Here is a 19,897-nt window from a genome sequence, read left to right on the forward strand (position 1 = left end):
TGAATCATGCCTCCTATTTCCATTGTATTATAGCAATATTTGTTACATTTTGCTTGAAGTATTATTTAGCTATCTGTAGCATTCTTATGCTTTGGTATCACCAACAGAAGCTACTTGTACATGTGTTGCCTCTTTTCAAAATGCGCATTTCAATAATGAGAGTGGGGATTTGCTGTTTGTAGTTTATTTTTCATCATACAGGGAAAAAATGTAATTACATCTTTTTTTCATAAAATTCATCATTCATTTTCAAAATGAACCATAGTATCAAATGTATATAGGTAATTTGAGAACCCAGCGCTGTGAAGAGTGTCCTCCCTGGACACTCCTGGAAAAAGGGTACTTTTATATTTAGCAAAGTGAAAAAAAGGATGAAGCAACAAAGCTAACCCTGAAAAACTATTTGTTTAGTTCTATATTCTTTGCTCTTGTGCTATATGTCTTAAAGGCATGGCTTTAAATTGTCCTGTCTTGAACAAATAGCACTGTAACATATTTCTACAGTGTAATGCTGCAGAACAGTCTAGGCAAATAAGAGAGAATGCCTCAGTCTTTGCTTATTTTGACCTTTCCAATCATAGTAGGCATCTGTTGGGTCTGCCGAGTTCTAAGGCCAGGGACTTTTCTGTTTTTTTTTGTAGTCCTGTAGTACTTAAGTTTCTCAACAGAAGCAATGGTTTCACTGCCCGATCTCTGTGCAGTACAAGTCTGATCTGAATTAGACACTGGCATGCTGCTGTATCTGTGACAAATTAGCGCACAGTTTGGAACTTGTGTCTACATACTGCTATGCTAGCTCTAAAGGGCACCTGAAACCTGACCTGGCTTGAAACCAGTGCTATAGATAATATTATATACGTTAAAGCTTTTCAGTACAAGCTACATGTCAAAAAAGCAGGGCTTGGTGGTGGAGTTAAATGTGTTATTTAAGCCCCCAGAGTGGTGTTGAATCAGTGTTTTGCAAAAGAGGAAACAGCATTTTTGGTCTTGTAGTAGTAGGGTGTGATGAGGTGTGATTCAGTAACATGTTTAGCTCCCACCTGACCTAGAATTCTTTCTTCTGTTTAATAGTGCATGTACCCATAATTAGAGCCCTTGTCCTAGCAGAGCTTGTTGCCTGGAAAATCCTTCCCTTATTCTTCCTAGAAGAGTCTGATTCTGCCATTTCCTCCATATATGGAATTGTTCTTTGATTTTGCTTGGCTTATTTCCCGAGTAACTTCCTAAGGAAGAAAAGATAAGGATGTAGAACTCATCAGGAAACTATAGGTATCTTAGTTCTAATATCAAATCCTTCATTTCCTATTCTGAACATCCGAAAGGATGATGACCAGTCTGTTCATTTCACCACCTCATTACTATCAAATTTGTTTCCCACCAACTCTATGAAAACACTCTGAGCCCAACTCTGGGCTAACACAAAACCTATGTAGTATTTTTTTTGACAATAATTCAGCAGAATGACTGGTTTTGAAATAATTGGCTGAGTTAACTGCACCTCTAATCACTGTAAATCACTGAATTAAGAAACCCAAGGTCATACTAAGGAGTTTCATGATTTAGTTTTGTGGGGGGGTTTTGAACCAAATGTCTGTTATTATGGCATCAAGTCTTCATTCTGTCTTTATGCAGGTAGTTGCAATTGTCTGAAGATGCTTAATATATATCTGCACATATTCAATTAATATAATTACAGGGATGTACATTTGTAGCATTTCTCATTCCTGACTTCTGATTTCCCAGAAAATCTTGGTTAGATTTGGCCTAGCACTAGTTAGTGATTTTTAATGGATGAAAGAGGAAGAGGTTGCAGAACAGAAGGAGATGGATTAATGTGTTTGGTCTTTCAGCATACACTGAGACTAAAACTAAAATAAAAAATACCACAGGAAAGCATTTGTAATGTTCATCTTAATCGCTTTTCCTGTTTTGCTTTGTACAATCAAATTGTTGCATTTTTCCCCCTTGTTTGTGCAGCCTCTGAGATACTTTAGTTGTCTGTAACTTAAAATCTTTTCTGATGAGTAGGTTGTCGCAGTGTGGTTGTTCCTTGATTGGTCTTTTCCAACATAGCCCTCTTTTCACAGATTTCTCCTGGAAGTGGTAACACTTCATTTTATTCTTTTATTGTACATGTCTGCCACTGCTATTGCTGTGCTATACCGTTTACAGCTTCTCAGCTGTAAAAATTCAGACATGGGATAATAGCAATATGCACATAACAGCTGAGGCACTGGGTTTAGCTGATGTGCCTGAGAAGATTCACAAAAGAAATATGAAATAGCCAGAACCACATTTCCACATTTGCATAGTAACTAATGACTTATCTTTTTCTCCTCAAATGAAATTGAAACTTTATGATTTGTGATAATGTAATAATGACTATATTTTAATCATGCTGGACTCTGAATACTGTGGTTATGCTGGACTGTGGGATTTAACTGGTTTTAGAATAATTTTTTCCTCTCCCATTTTTTCACCTTTAAAGGTTAAGAGAAGGAGGAATATCCAGGAAAATATGGGCAAGTTCAGTAAATAGCTTAATCTGAAATGCACAGCTGCTTAGTATTGGGATTTATAGATCTATTTCTATAGTAACACAGCCTAAGAATTTAGGCCTTGCTTTTTGAATACTCTATGGAATGGTTTTCAAGCCTAATTTACCTGTAATCCGGAAACTTGTTACTGACCTGTGTGGTTTTATATTAAGCAAGTAGAAAGAACTTCCTTTTAGTATAAAAGGGTATCATAAGATATTTATGACATTCTTTACAATAATTATGTTTATGGACCAGTGTATATGTGTATGGGTATACATTCTTATTAGCAATGGAAGTACAAAACTGTAAGTAAATACTGTGGAAAGTCTTGTAGTCAGGGGTTTTAGAGTTATTTTTTTCACATGTAACATTTAGAACCAAGGCTTAAGAAAGAGTGTTTACTCTTGAACAGCTTCTGAATTTATTCTTGCAGCTCATTTGGCTCTTTAACCATAAAGTAGCTGTGCAGTTTTATTATGTGTGCTAATCATGAAATTGTTTGCATTCTTTGGTGGTTTCCGTAGCAAAATGGAAGTAAGCAAAAATAAATGTCACTATGCTTTAGGTATAGGAAATGTGGAAGCACATCCCAAGTTTTACATCCCGATCCTGTAGCTTCAGACTGTTAGTTTTCAAACAAGACATATTTGTTAGTCACTTTAAACTTTGAATATTATTTACTCTGTCACACCACTCACCAAAAATCTGGCAAATCTGAAAATAAGTCTGGCACTTCAGATTGTGACAGCGTTTTATTCCATATTTTTTGTCCAGGTTTGCAGAACCTCATTCTTGAAATAGACCGTGGGTGAGATAGTTTTGGACCTCTTTGTAAAACATTTGTTTATTATACTAGTTTTTGAGGGAGGCAGTTATACTTTGAATTAATAAGTAAACCAGGTGAATGTTTCATGCTTTCTTAAATTAGCCATTGTGCCTTCTAGTGATGTTTTTCTTTTTGAGTATATAAATGTAAACACTAAAATTCTTTGTCTGAAGACTTCATTGCTTGCCTGTTGCTAGACTCTCATTCTTTTTAATTCAGGCTCCTCATCCCAAAACTTTGTCAGATTTATGTGAAATATCCCTGCTAGAAAATGACATATCCCTGCTAGAAAATGACATATCAGTTTTGAAGAATTTGAACACTAGAAATTAATTTTGTTCATGCGGTTCCTCTCAGTTTACCTGATCTAATATATGAGAGCCAATGTACATGTGTGTATAGCCATCATTCAAAATTGTTAGTGTCCCCATATTCTGTAATGTGTTTTTTGAACACAACCTATTGCTGTAAAATTTTTATGAGGCATTGCCATTATTTGTTTGGTATACTCCTATCTTTCTTGAAAGACTGAAAATGATTTCTTAATTAAAATAATCTGCTTCTCTAAAAACGCCCAAAAACCAATTTGAGCTGAGACCAGAACACTTCTTAATCCTTTGTGCTGTGCTATTCAGAAAACATCTGCCAGATGGATTACTTTCCATCTTATCTGTAGCACGTATTCAACATTCCTTTGCTTGTACTTGTTACCGGATGCTTTGGCCCAGTTGTGATCCCACTTGCTGTATATTGGAATTATAAATTCTCTTACTTTGGATGATGTTAACTAAGATGTGATGCAGAAAATAAGCAATACCTTCAATCAATCTTTCTTGACTTTTTGGATCTTAACTGCTTTGTATACAACGGTTAGATCATTCCTTCTTTAGTCGTTTCCACTTTTTTTTTTTTTCATGGTGAACACATACATTTTATATCTCTCTGGTTTTAATTGTGGCATAAAAATTACAACCACAGTTGATTCTCACTTGTAGGGAGCAAGTAGAATGTGTGGAAGAGATTATGAATACTGAACTCCTATTTGAGCCATAATGTCAGAAGTTTTGGTTTAAAGATTGGTTTGTAGCTGTTGCAATGGCAAACAGTAGGACTGAAAATCACTGGAGTAACTCTCTGCAGAACACACCAACTGTTTGTAGATGCAGCTTCACATGGGTTTGTGTCAAGTTCAAAATGTGCAAGTCTGAATGAACTTACCTGTTCATAATTTTGTTATCAGGGAGATGAGCTGAAATTTTTCCTGATGTTCCTGCGAGAATAAATGAATCCCTAATAATTCGGTAGTATCTCATATCTAGTTCGAGGCATTTTATGAATGTAGAGCTTTTTTTTGCACAAGGTGTTCATCATTTTAATAAATATCATAGTGAAATATTTGCTTAAAACCAGTGATTTTTAAAGTTAGTAAAAAAGGATATAAGGAAACTTACTTTTGAGGTGGTTTTTGTTTCATTGTTTTTTATTTAATTTTTACAGTGACTTGTAGAGCATATACTTGTCTATCCCAATGAACAGGTTACCCTGGGGCCTGTGGTATTGTTGTGGTTTAAGCCCAGTGCTGATAACAATGTAACTCCCATGGGTTGAGATAAGAACAGTCCAGTAACTAAAGTATAACACAAATCACTACTGCTACCACCAATAGTAGTAATGGTAAGGGAAATATCAAGGGAAGAGAATACAACCGCTCACCACCTGCAGACCAGTACCCAGCCTGACTGAGCATCTAACTCTTCCAGGTAACTGCCCCCAGTTTATATGCTGGGCATGATGTGTGGTGAAACGGAATACCTCTTTGGTTAGTTTGGGTCAGATGTCCTGTCTGTGCTTCTTCCTGGCTTCCCCTCCTCCCTGGGAGAGCATGAGACTCAGAAAGTCCTTGGTCAGAGTAAACATGATTGAGCAGCAACTAAAAACATTGGTGTTACCAGCACTGTTCCCAGGCTGAAAGTCAAAACCACAGCACTGCATCAGCTAAGAAGGAGAAAAATGACTGCTACTGCTGAACCCAGGACAGGTATTTGCATGCCTGGGGTTTTTAAAGACCCAGCTAAGCCCGACTAAGTCTTGATGGTAGCTGTAACCAGAGTAGGAGATTGCACCATTAGGGTTACTTCAGAGGTCCTATCCAAAAAACATTGCTGTGGTGATTTCTGTACTGTTTTCTTTGTACGTTTTCCAGTTTTTGGCTCATTTGAGATTATACTGGCATATAAACTTTGTTTTAGAGACCATTTTCTACACAGCACCCTGCAAATATTTGCCTGTTGTTTAAACATCTTAGGTTTATGTTCTATAGTACTTTCGAGCTACCTCATGTTTTTACTGTTTTCTTGTGTTTAGTTGTGTATTTCTCATTAAGGCAGATGTTTTGGTGAACCTGCCTTCTAGCAATTAGGAGGAGATTTAACTTCTTTTTAAGTTTCTGAGGGCAGGTCTTTCTTAAGCCTGAGTCTTTGTTTAGTTGTGTGAGCTGAGTAATTTGTGTTGGAAAAGTGTTCATAATTTTTCATTTCTGTTGGCTTCAGCCCAATTTCTGAGATATTTATGAAAATTCAGCAAGCTGTTTGAATGAATTCACTCCATGCTAACCAATTTTTCTATCTCTCCATCCCCTCAAAACTGCCTATCTGATTTTTTTAAAGAATAATAAAATAAAATATTTTGGGCAGAGCAGGGGGAGAAATGAACTGATGTTTTCCCTTTGCAAAGGGAGAATATTAAGAGCAGGAAGATACTTTTGGATGTTTCCTTGTCTAAATTAATTAATACAGAGTTTTCATGTTGGATATAAGTTTATGAATGACCTTAGTGTTTTCTTAGATGGCCTTAAGTATGCATATACTTTGTATAGTAAACAGGAGTGACATGTAAAGTTAAGTTGGAAGTGCTGCTATTTGTCCAGCAGCCAGCTGTTCAGAACTGCTTGCTATGGAAGGGCTAAATGAAATAATGTCTTTGTTTCTTACTGTTCTTTACATGTAAAGCCTAGGGGCTGGGATACAGTTCTGGGCTAGTGCCCACAGTTTCATTCACTTTTTTTTTTTTTTCCATTTAAATCCTGGTCTCTGTTTCAAAGGTAGTTGAAGGGATTTATGGATTTTCCTGGCTGTTTGCTTTCATAAAGTATGTAAAAGTAATACAGGAGGCCATCCAGCACAAAACTGTTTAAGACACAAGTAAAAGGAGCCTTTTGTTATTAGAACCATTGATTAGGCAACAAGTGCCAATTGTATTTATTCATTGTCTTGGAAACTAAAGTTTTGCCCCTGCTTTGGATTTCAGGAAGATAAGTTAACCTGTGACAAACTAATACTTGATAAGCTTGAATACTTGTAATATCAGTAAGGAAAGACTCTCTTTTGTCCAAGCCATGTGTGCTTGTAGTGAAGAACTGTGGGAGCTTCTCAGTAGTGTTTCTGAAGTTACTTTACATTCTATTAGCCAGAATTAAAATATTTTCTATTGTTAGGCAGCTTTCTGAATTGATATATCCAGATTGCTTCTAATTGTCATTTAATACTTCCTCTGCAAATCTTCTAGGAGTGTATTTAATTGTGAACCAGTGCTGTGTAGCACTGTGTTATGTGAAAGATATTTTGCCTTACTCATAGTCCTTCAGAAACACATTAAAACTTTATTATATTTCCTTTTTATAAGCTATATAAAACACTAATGTTTGCATGCTGCATGTTTTTGACCTGTCATGAAAAATTTCTATTTATGGCAAGATTGTTTAGCTTCACAATCTTTCCATCATATCATGTGCAGTGAAATAGAATTTGCTTGTAATGGACAACTGTTGCTATGAAGTATGATCCAGATGATCACGCCATTATTTTTATTTATTAAAAGGAAAAAAGTAGGTATTCTTTGTTCATTCCATTGTTTTGTCTTCCACTGAAGTATAATTACCTTGTGCTGATTATAGTCAGGTGGTGCTTTACCTAATTTGGAAGGGTTTGAATGGGTGGTTTGGATTACTGACAACAATAAAAAGGAGCAGTTTGAACAGGAGCATTCTGCAAGATGCCCTGATTCTATTAGTGTGGGTAAATAATGTGTCTATTGCCTCTCTAAAGGTAGCAGGAGTACCAATGGACCATGTTTGTAAACACATTTGTTATGGAGCCTGGTTGTTTAGGGTTGGGTTGGGTTGGTTTTTTTTGTCATAATAGTAAATACCAGAGTTGCTTAGCAAGTGATCTGGTTCTATATAGTTACAGCACTCTTCAGAGCTGAGAATGCTGAGGTTTCCATTCTGACCCAAATTGGTTATCCAGAGAACCATAGACATATCGAGCAGTCTTGGTAACCGTGCTTGGCTGTGGTATGCTACCTGCAAAATTGCACAGCTAGCATTCACTAACAGGAACTTAATTATGGATAAAGGGCTGTCATCTCAGGCACTTGTGCCTTACTCCTTTTGTGCTTGTCGTATGAGAAAGCACTGGAGGAAAAAGACTAAGGAAAGAGATATGCAACTTAAAAGTAACTTAAAAAAAACCCAACCCAAAACTGTCATATCTACTTTTAATTGAAGTTTATTATTGAATGCAATTCTGCGGGTTATACAAACTTTAATGCTGATCATCAGCATTTACAGTGGCAGAAACAGATACTGACCCTCAGCATCAGAGATTAAAAGAGTATTTACCCGAAGCTGGTGACTCACTTCAAAACTGTATAGAAGAACCATCCCAGTTAGCTAGATATTCAAGGGAATTTATCGTGTTTACTGTCTAAACTGCAGTTTATTTTGATTCCCTCCCACCCCAACTTTGCTAAGAAAGTTAATAAAAAAAAAAAGGAAGGAAAACAGTTAATTGATGAAGCAGCTACTATGCCTGAATTAAAATCTTACAATGGTGTCATGTAATTTCTGTATTACCTATGAACTCTGGAATGGTTTGGGGCTTTTTTCCAGCCCTTTTAACTTGCATAAATAATGTGAATACCAAAGATGCTCATTTAATACAGTAGAATTGATTGAATTGGCTGAAATTTTCATAAATTTTAGATTTAATGGGCTCAAGCTATAAGTGCTGTGATAACTACAGTGTAGGTCAGGCAAACTACAGATCTGTAGGCTGGATTTTTCCATGTGCCTTTGTTTGGAAGTTGTATTCAGCCATTGTGAAACGATGTGTTTATTTGCATATTAAAATGTCAACAAATTATGTCTCAGTCATCAAACACTTTGTAGTGTGGGATATAATTTTTCTAACGATTCAAATACAAGATGAAATTTCAAGGATAAAATTCCTTTTCATCAGGGTAGGTTTTTGAAGGGATTCCTGCATGAATCTTTGTACTGTAAGCAGACATGGCATGTCACATTAAGCGGAAAGTACTGCAGCCAGCTGTTTGATTGCTTGATACATGAAGGCCAAATGAGGTGTGTCTATCTTCTGAGCCAGCTTTTCCTGTTTCTGAATTAGTTAAGGCTGTCTCATTGATAAGCAAATTACAGACAAGAATCATCCAAATTGTTAATATATCTAATATTAAAAATTGTTTTGGTTATCTAGAAGCTGGGGTTGGTATTGAGATTTTACATATATATATGTGTGTGTGTGTGCATATATATATATATATATATATACACACATCTCTCAGAAGGTGTCTTTTGATCTTTTCAGCTACTTGTGGTTCACTACTTCTTACTACACAGAGGCACTTAGCTCTTACCTTTTCCTTTACAATCAGTTATAGATACTCAGCATAAGGAGCTCAGAAAGGGAAATCTGTGTTCCTGTACCCACTGTGAAAAGGCTGCATTATAACTGCTGAGAGCTGATCCCCTGGAGGCAAGATGCTGCTGAGCAACTGTGAGCGTGAATGGCAGGGGCTTCTGGCCCTTTTTCTGACCTGAGAAAGGGGCCTGCCTCTGGTTCCTGCTGGGGAAGGAGCTCTCCTGTTTCTGCTCTTATCAACCTGCTTGTAACTGTTCTTTCTGCTCTTAACAACCACACTTAGCCTCTGGTGAGCTCTGAATTGAGCAGGAATTAGCTGTTCCCCTTTCACAGCAAAGCAGTGGCTGTCAATCAATATATTAAGCTTGTGAGAAGTAAAGAAACCATTTGATTTTTTTTAACTTGTCAGGCAGTGACATCTTTGTCTGAAGCCAGCCCCTACCTCACAAGCCTGAATGTTGCTGAGATTTGGCATAATATTGTGCATAGGTAAACAAACACTTCTTTAGGGGTTAGAGGCCTTTTCCACATCTAGTCCAGTAAGGTCAGTTATGAGGTTCTGCAGCTGCTTATGAGTTCTGAATAGAATCATAGAATCAACCAGGCTGGAAAAGACCTGTAAGATACATTGACTACTTTTTGTGGCATCATCACCCTAAAGAAGTGAAGGCAAGGGAGAAAGCTGAAGAAAAAAAGAAAGAGAAAAAAGAGAAAGCAGTGCAAGAGAGGTGATAAATGAATAAATGTGAGAAATGAAAGAAAGGGTAAATGCAATTTTTATCTTACAATTGTTTCATGACATATTTGATATATTCCTTGAAATCTCATGATTGTATAATATTGCCTGTTTCATTTTAAAACAAAGCAGTTCCCTAATCTTTGGGATTTTGGAAAAATAGCTTGAAAATGTGAAGCTCGAGGGCTTCAGAATGAAAAAGAGGATGAACAGACATTGTCAGTTAGCTGAAATGTATAGTAGCTCAGAATTCTGGAACTAAACTAGCGTTTTAGGAAAGGTGCTGAGATACAATTTTTCTGAAGTTTGCTGTTGGCAAAAATTAGTATAGCATGACTCAAACATACGTACCAGTTTGGATAACACTCATTAATTTGAGTACATGTAGAGGCTTCATAATTTAGTGCAAAAATGGTCAAAAATTGGATAAATACTAGGTAAGATGTATAAAAATAATTCTAGCTGTTTGGATTACTTTTTGTTGAATATTCAGAAGATGGGTTGTGAAGATGAGCAATTGGAAGAAACCCAAAACCATTTAGAAGTAGAACATAGTTACATTCAGGAGAGCCTAACATTCATTTTAATTTCTTTTTCTGACATGTGTTGATTTTTATTTGTTTTTTATTTTTTAAAAGAAAGTGGCTTACTCTTTTGTAGCTTAAAATCCTCTAATACAAAAAAGAAAGCCGGCCAAGTTCCTGCTTAGGTTGTCAAAGGTCAGTTTTCATAGCTGTCTGACCTTTTTAGACTACACCAAGATAGTGTATGTGGGATGAAGGGTTTTCTGTGCCTGAAGTGATTAAGCTATTTTGCAAAGCTTGCCTTAATAAAAAGCAGATTGGTTAGTAAGACCAGGAGGAACTCCTATCTAAAAACACAATAAAACACTCATTCAGTTGTCTTTCCTGTCCTTTCTATTATTGTCCTATATCTATATATTTTAAACCATGCATCATAGCTATCTCTTTTCCTACTCCCTTGTCTGTAGCTAAAATTTGATCATAAAAGCATTTATATAGTAAAAATGATGTGTACTCTTGAGGTTTTCTTTTCTTGCCTTATCTCTTGACTAGAAGTGCATGCTATACATTCTCCAGAAGGATAGTTTATAGGCTTGTGATGTTTGGGTTTTGATATTTCTGTTTGGGTTTTTGTCCCTGTCCCATGTCCTCTCCCAGCCCCCTGAATGCTAAGATGTTATTTTACATGTGTGCTCATTAGTAATTTCATGGATGCTGTTAGTTCTGTTAGGATTGCAGGAGCATTCAAGTGTTTGAAGTCTAGTCTTTGCAGAGCGCAGACTGGTGTATTGTGAAGTGCAGAGCAGCTACATATTCCCAGCTGTATTGAGGCTCTGGGCACCAAATGCTGGCTTTTGTGAATCCATTTGTTAGTCACATCCTTCTCAGAGGTTAAAAAGTTAAAAACCAGAATACCCCAAACCAGCACAGCTTTCCTGAAAATCTACATCTTGTTATGATGAACTGGAAAAGTTAAGACAAAAAGTAACTATGAAAATATCCAGTGATCTTGTAGGAAAAGGTAAATCAACTCTGTGCCAAGACAACTAACTAGCAATTTTCTTCATTTAGTAGGGATTGTTGCTTTTAGTAATGTAGATAGCAAATGTGTTACCTCTTTTAAAAATTAAGCATTTACATGCCCTTTTGCCAATAATTAAAGGCATGTGGGGTGTTTCCAGACCTCATAGTTCCTGAATATGTTTTGATAAACGTCCACTCAGAGGAAAATAAACAAACAAAAGAAGCAAACAAACAAAAGAAAAATCAAACAAAATAATAAATTCCACTCCTTCATCTGAACTGTTTGGCTAAATGCAGCTGGTGATTACTTCTGTTCATGAAACTGAACTCTGGGCAGCCAGGGTATCCTTCTGTCTGCTTCAAATGAGCATATTATAAAATAAGTTATTTTGTAAATGGTTAGTAGCAAAAATAGAGGAAAATGAGCTTTTTCCCAGTGCAGCCTGATCTGTAAAGCAGTGTTTTCCTTGAATCTTTAGCTCATGCTTTTGTTCTCTAAGAGTGAATTGAGAGAGAACTTAATAATGGAAGGAGGTGAGATGTAGAGAACAGCAATGAATGTACAGTTCTTCAGTTAAATCCAGTGTTTCTGGGTTTTATTACTCGCTTGCTCCATTTTGCTTATGTAAAGTAGGATATTTCATGATACGATTAATGCATTAAAATTCTGATGCAGAAGGAAATATTTACACAATCATACAATCAGAACTAGATTTTTTTATTATTATTATTTTTTATATTTGACCCAACTTTTTTTGTTTTGAAATTAAATCAGATGGAAAACCGTTTTAAGAGAAAATCTAGTTAAACTAATGCAGGAAGTCCAAGCTGAGAAGAAATGGAACACTGGGATTTTTCTAGTGTACCTGTATTATATTAGCTAATGTTGAATATCTACATTGTTTTTTCTTAAAATACTTTTCTATACATACATATATATATGTACGTATATATAAATATGCATATCTCTGAATATCCATTTTATAGATGTATATATCCATATATATACATCTATATATATATATAAACATATATGCATTTTCATAACCAGTGTTTGGTAAGAAAGTTTAGAATAGCAATTTCCAGAAGTAAAGGAAAAGCAAATGAGTAAATAGTAATACCAATATATCTAATCTTGTAGCCAATTGAACTAATGTTTTAACCTCTGTAAAGTAACATGACAATTTAAATGTAATAGAATGGGCTCCTGTTTCTCTGAGAACAAAAATGATGGATTGTCATGAGTTACATGTGTAGGAGAGTTAGGAAGTAAGTGATTGCTCACCATAGGTGCTGTTTTGCTTTAGTTACATTTTCTATTGAGAATTGTTCAGTGAACTCACCTGAAGGTTCTTTTTTGTACCTTAGGATTCTTTTTGTATTATGCCTAGAATTAGGGAAAGGGATGGTTAATGTTGTTCCTTGGTGATACAAGTAGTAGAGCTCATCTTCTACTCTGATTTTTGCATAGGAATTTATACCTGATTAAATAGGGGAAGTGATTTACACTTTGAGGGCTTGAGTCATGCCGTATGCGTAAGAAAACCAACAGTAATTGTTATAAGCAGTCTTTGTAAGTCCAGAACAATTCTGTTCTGTTCTAAAATGCTGTTTCGTTTTCTGGGACAGCATCACAGTGTCTAGAGAAAGCTGAGGAGGAAGCTGAAATGTGTGTATACCATGTAAATGTGGAGTACAGCACTAGAGCATACTCAAATCAGCACTGAAACATACTTCATGAGCACTTTACAGAGAAACAAGCTGAGGATCCCTAAAATGTAGTAGTAGAGACAAAGAAATAGTAGACAAAGTAGTAGCAGAGACAAAGAAATTTGAGTTTAACACTGCACTAACAGGGCTTTTAAAGCTCAAAGAGCCAGTAGCCCTCATCTTGTGTAACCGCACCATTTTGCCTTCCCTTGTAGATGTGTCCCTTGAAACTGCTTGAGCATTTAGTTCTTCCAGTATGGAGATCTCTAGCCCTTCTGTCTTTATATCACATTACAACTCTTTCAGATTGTCTGCAGAGCCACCTGCAAGCTGCCTTTTGGGTGTATATATATATTTTAGGATGAAGGTCTTAGAAAGGCAACAATATCAGAAGAAAGAAATGGGGGGGAAGGTTTGATACAGTTTTCTTTACAATAAATTGTAAAATGTAATCATTTCCAGCATAGAGCATTGACTGCAAAAATACTTAATACTTTGTGATGCTTCAGAGAAGGTCTTTTTTGTTTCTGATTATTCTGTTCCCTGCCTTGCCAAAATGTCAGATTCTTAGTCTGCATACATTGCTGTAGGTAGGACAACCCAGAAATATCTCCTCAATATGATGAAAATGCTAACGAAATAGCTGCATAAAATTCTTTGAAGCTGTTCTGAGTTAAATGTTTCCATTTACTTTTTATTGGAGTGATTTGGAATATTCACCAACTGTGCAAATTATATTATATTTTAAAGGGAACTGATGTAGTGAAATATGAAAAACAGTGCTTTTATTTTTTTGTTCAATAATTTGATGTTTTCTGTGTCATTGTCAGTTCCAGCAGATTCAGTATCCCACATTACAAAAAAGACTTCTATGACCAAATTCAGCAGGGTTTGCATTTCTGTTTTCAGCCTTGATTCATACCTATTTCATATCTTCATAAGTTCATAAAATTTGATTTTAACATGTCAAATAACTAATTTAGCGTTGGACTGGACCAGACTTCATTTTTTTGGGTGGACTCAATTTTATTCTTCATCTCAAGATGAAGAAGCAAGATTATTTCTTTGTCCAGTGTGTCAATGTAAAATAGTAAAAGCAAATACCCAAAATCCATTTTCAAACCTAGCTTCTGCTGAGAGCATTTGAATGCTGCGTTCATGTCAGAGTTCAAAGTGTGACCCTTAGACTTTATGCACTTATTTACAAAGAGTGTACTCCTTTATTAAGAGGCAGACTTCCAGTGACAGACATGTTTTAGTCCAGCATCAGTGGTAACAGCCAGACTGAATTATTTCACAAAGCTATGCAACAATAAGGGAGCTGGACATAAAACAATTTCTACTAAGCCCAACAAGTGGAGGGCCAAGGTCAGTGTCGTTTTACAGTCTAGACTGCTGTGAGGAGTCAGGGACATTTTGTGGTGTTCATCTTTTTACAGCTACTCTGGAGTAAGAGCCTGTTTTATTACTGAAACCATACTCAAAGCAATAGAAGTTTTTGCTTTTAAATGGGCAGATGTTTATCAATTAGGAGATATTCGGGTCCCAATGACAGGATGTGGCCAGTTCACAGTTCCATTCTTGGGAAGGAGACGAAGGGAGACAGGTCAGTGCAGTGAAAAGGGGGAGGTGGAAAGTGGCCCCATACTGGAGAAGGGGAGGGCAGGTCTTCAATTTTCAGCACTGGCTCACACAGATTGAATTAAAGCATCTGAAGATGAAGAAGATTATTGTTCAAGTAACCAAGGTGATCACTGGACTACAGCAAAGTTATTGTCCTTGCTAATTACATTTATTGCAAGATTTGACAGAATTCTTTATAAGAAAGTATTATTATTTCTGGCCAGTAAGAATATTTCTTTGTGACTAAATGCCAGCTGTGCTGGCATCCTTCATCTGTTTGAATTCTGCCTTTTCTACTAGTTGTATGGGAACCACTGTACAGCTGTATTAATCTGATGAGTACTATATGTAAAAAGAAAAAATCCACCTATAACGCAAACCCACAACAGCCACTCCTGAAACAAAGAAGCAAACAACCCCTGTACCTTCCGCCAGGTATCAAAAACAGTGTGGCAGGAGATAACATCATTAAGGTGAAGGAGATAGGAGATGAGTGTTAAGAAATAATTAGTGTGCTGAATTATCATGAGGAACTACCAGAAAAAACCCAACCAACCAAACTTGTTTTCAGAAAAACTTGTTCAGCTTAGTATAAAATAATAAAACTGTCATTTTTGCTTTATAGTTACTTCATCTTTTTGCAGTACTAAGATTAACTCTCCTTAATCAATATAGCTATAAGTATACCCTACCTGAATTTCCATGAAAAATAGACTCACTTTATCGTTTGAATTCTGCTATATGGAAGAGGTGGATGCATGTATTATGTGTTACATATAACATGTTTTGGTAGTGGTGCATTCAGTCATACTTTGCTATGACTTAAAAGTTCAATAGGGTTAAAGTCTTACACGTGATACTTGGGCTTTGCTTATTTAAGGAAACTTTAATGACTTTTCATGTTTAACTTGAGATATACGGAAGTATTTGAGGACTAAACAATTGTATAATCTTGAACACAGGCAAAAGGTAATATAAAAATAAAGGTCTTTTTGCCTTTTGAAAAGCTTCTTTGTGCCAAAATGAAGACCTTGAAGTGCTACAGAGACTTTAAAGCTCTGTTTGACGAGAGCTGAATTAACAGTAATGTTGGATTTGTGAAGACAAATAAAATATTTTTGTATGACCATTAATTAAAAATGAAAATGAATCTTTCTGGACTGTATGGCAATCTGTCAGTCGGGTTCCTAAGAAGGGAGCAAACCATTTTATGTGGGACTTTCAGAGTGCTGTAGGAAGAGGTCACATTCATCAAGGTTTTGCCTTGTAGGGCTAAATTTCAAGCTACTTTCTCCCTCATTGTCCTTGAAGACCACAGTTGGCAATATCGATCATCACAGGGCTTAGAAATGCAAGATGAGTTGTAGCATTTTTAAATGCAGAAGTTTTAGTTGTATTTATTGCGTGTTGCTCTAATGAAGGACTAGTTAGCCCTGCTAACTAACACTCTCTACAGACTGCACCCCAGCTTGCTGTGTTTCTGTGATTCTAGCTACCAAGCTCAAAATACAGAGGTAGAGCAGACAAAAGACATACTGGCTCCAGCCTGGTTTTCTCAGTTTTTCAGAGGAATGTATGCTACTTACTGTCTGCAGCTGTGGAGGAGGATGAGACCTTGTTTGTTGGTGGCCATGAAGAGTTAGTTTGCAGAGAGTTTTTAAAGGCTATAGGCTAATGTGGTTTTTTAAAGTATTTTTTTGTTAATTTAATACTCAGGAGGTGGACTGAGCACTAAGTAGTGGATCTGTTGTTGCTGATGCATCCTGTTATTTTACATTTGGTTTTTAATGATTGTAGGATCTCTTTGGTAACCTTGCATGATATGAAAATTTGATGGCATTTTTCAGGAGTTGTACTTGGTATTAATAAATCCCAGACATCACAGGAAAACCTTAGATTTTGAGAATAAGAACAGAGAAGTGGATAAGGAAGTAAGACCATTTGCATGCATGGATTTTTGTGCTGTTTGTGGCATGACAGTGTGATCTGTCCTTCACTATTATGCAGGAGAATGGCTCAGAGCATTTCTGCTAATTCCTGTTGAGGGGCAGGAATTGGAAACAAAATTGTCTACCTGGTCCCTGTCATAATTAGGAAAATGGAAGTTGAAACTGGATATAAGAGAGAGATACAAAAGCTACCAAGAGAAAAAAAGCTTTTACAACAAATCCCATTAAATTAATTGTGGCTGTTACTTGAGCTTGGGAAGCCTTGCAGCTTTACACTGTGAATGAGCTTTAAGTACTTTTATTGCTTGTATAAGTGACAAAGTGCTTGTATAAGTGACAAAGAAAATTCATGAAGGCTGAAATTTGTTGTTGATTGGTTGTTTTCATTATTTATATTTTTAAGATAATGCTATGAGAACCAACCCCTGTTAAAAAATGAGTTACAGTATAAGTGAAACCTCATAAGTTTATTTGGCAGATTTTGTTGGCCATTTTGGACAACAGAGCTCACCTTTTAACTTGACAGTGTATTTCTAACTAAGGGATTCTGTGTGCTTTGGCTGACTTGACATTAAAAGGGAAAGTTCATACTGAATCTGTTAATAGAAAAACTGTTTATGCTTTTATTATGCTTTCAGAAACCCTGTTCTGGTTTTAACTGAACCTAAAATTTTATCCAGTACTGATTAGGATTTATGTACACAGAGAACATCCTTGTGTGTGTGTTTTAGTACAGGATTTTCTAGGTATTAATACCACAATACCTGTTTACCTAACAAATTAGAGGTTTGACCCCACAAGCTGAATTACTAGCTCAGACACTATGATAGCATATGGTTTTGTACATGCTGGAATGTTGCATCTTGCATTGACTACAGTTAGAACTGTAGGTGTTGAGAACATTTAGACATTAATCAAATAGAAGCATGAAAATTAGAGGTGAGTTATGGAGCACTTCAAATAGATATTTGGCACATAAGGAATGAGGTTTTTACAGCACCGTCTTTCATAAAAGATTTTTCCAAGGATCCACTCATGTGAAAGAGATAATTCCTTAAGATGTATTTAATATTTTATATTGTGGTGAAGGATTCATATCCACAGTCCTTATATAAATTTTTGTCATGATAAAGAGCAGTATCAGAAAATTAAGCTTTCTGGTAACTTTCACAAAGTGTAAAAAATGTTTGAAATGGAACAGTGATTTTATTTTATAAAATATACAATTTTATACTTACAAAGTTGCTAAGAAGTGAGGAGCTTGTGTTCCGTCTCTTAATTCCCATTAGATAGTAGTACACATTTTAAGATGTCCTTGTGCAGTTACCTAGGAATATTTTATGTCATTACTCCTTTTTAATTACTGTGCAGTAACTGTGCAGAGTGAACTCTGCCCTACTTTTTGTATCTTCTATTGTCAGTTTTTCTCTTTTCCCTGAGCATATTCTCTGTTTTCCAGTATAGAATGTAGTATCTTGAAAAGTGATTTTTTTTTTCTTCTTACTCTACCCAGAGCAATGTAGTGATAATATTATCTGATGAGTTTGTTCAATTTAATTGATTATGTGTAAAGTGAAATGTTACTTACAGTAAAATACAATACAAAAGAATGTATTTTCAGGGTAGGGATTTAAACAATAAACTGCAATTTATGATGGTAATAATTGAACTGCTTTTGTAGTGACCAGAAAACTTCACTGATTTTTGGGTTTTATTCTAAACTAATCCTCAACTGGGAAAAATGTATTTTTAATAGGCAAAGTTAGTAAATTTAATACAAAACTGGAGAGTGCCCATACTCAACTATAATGTGATGCTTCAAGTAGGAAATATGTTCATATTTCAGAAAACATTAGGATTGTTTGGTACACCTAAACCTCCTCCTTCATGAAAACTCATTCAAGAGAATTGTTTCAGTACTTTTTTTTCTGATTGTAAAGATGAGCTCATGAATATTTTTACTGTCAGTATTTATATCAAACTCTGCTTTCTGAACGAACAAAGAGTATTAAATAGGTCTGTCAGCATTCTGTTAGCCCCAGAGACAAAATGCATCTTTACAAATATGTGATTGCCAACTAAACAGATTTGTTGTATCTGAAGCACATCTGGAAGAAATCAATAGTTCTTCCATTTGTGGTTGTGTTACAGATGTGATGAAAAGCCAGACTTTGCTATGTAGGAGTAGTACCTTCTTGTACACACAGTAATTAAAACAAACAAAACTGCTTATTACAAAAAGTGAAAATTGACAGAAGAAGGAGTAGAACTTTAAAAACCAAGATGCTTAAGGATAGTGTATAGGTAAAGTAAATAGGAATTTATTCTGGCACCCTTACTGTGAATGCGCTTGAGCTCTGTTTCTGAGCATGAGTCACAGGTTTGGAACATAATCAGGCTAGAGCTTATGCTGATTTGATTACTTTATATGAAATTTATATGCATATGTTCATAAAGGTACATTAAAATCAACAACTAGAAAGTAAATTCTTAAATATGCTAAAGGTATAGAGAAAGATCTACCAAATACTTGTGAATTTAGCTAAAAGTGGATTTGAATGCCCAAGAGTTCCAGGCAGTTTTTAGTCTCAGCCATAATTTTCAATGCCAATCCTTTGCCATTACCCATAGCAATTACCATTTAAAATTATTAATGTTGAGAACTGCTGATCACTACCTAGGCATTTTCTTTGTCATCCCCAGGAAAGATGTCCAAAGACCGGGCTCTAAGGAAGCAGCAGCAATTGAATAATTTGGCATCAGCAGTGACAAAGCTTGCTAAGCCTGGAGATGTGATTGTGGATTTTTGCAGTGGAGGGGTAATGTATATTTTTGTTTACATGATGCAGTTTATTTCAGCTTTCATCTTTGCAGTTCCAGCTGGTTGCTGCTGCAAAGCAAAAGAACACATGTTGAAATTTTAGCTGCTTTCAAAGGTTCTGTCACTGGTTAGGAGATGTTTACATCACGTATGATAAGAGGAGTCAATAAGAGGAGACACTGAAAAGTGATTCGGATGTTTTTCTTTTCACAGGGCCATGTTGGAATTGTTCTTGCTCACATGATGCCGTCATGTCAGGTAAATTCTGAATAAAAAATAAAGAAGATACGAGCTTTGGGTCTCTGGTAATCATCTTAAAAAGACATACATGTAGGGAGAATAAATACAGAGATGTAGTCCTCTCAGCAGAAGACTTAGGTTTGAAACATCCAGATTTTTTAGCATGATCCCAAATGTGTGCTGTGCTT

General features: G+C 35.8%; 1 protein-coding gene across 8 annotated transcripts in view; it reads left to right on the forward strand.

Moving 5' to 3' along the window:
• Positions 1-19,897, forward strand: part of GSTCD (glutathione S-transferase C-terminal domain containing) — a 56,947-nt gene that overhangs the window by 25,421 nt on the left and 11,629 nt on the right. For all 8 annotated transcript variants that reach the window (XM_031048573.2, XM_031048578.2, XM_031048575.2 and 5 more), the window contains 2 exons: positions 19,352-19,467; positions 19,683-19,727. In XM_031048573.2, coding sequence (XP_030904433.2) covers positions 19,352-19,467; positions 19,683-19,727 — 161 coding nt within the window. The remainder of the gene's footprint in view (positions 1-19,351; positions 19,468-19,682; positions 19,728-19,897) is intronic.

Source organism: Melopsittacus undulatus, chromosome 7 (assembly GCF_012275295.1).
Source record: "Melopsittacus undulatus isolate bMelUnd1 chromosome 7, bMelUnd1.mat.Z, whole genome shotgun sequence".
NCBI lineage: Eukaryota > Metazoa > Chordata > Aves > Psittaciformes > Psittaculidae > Melopsittacus > Melopsittacus undulatus.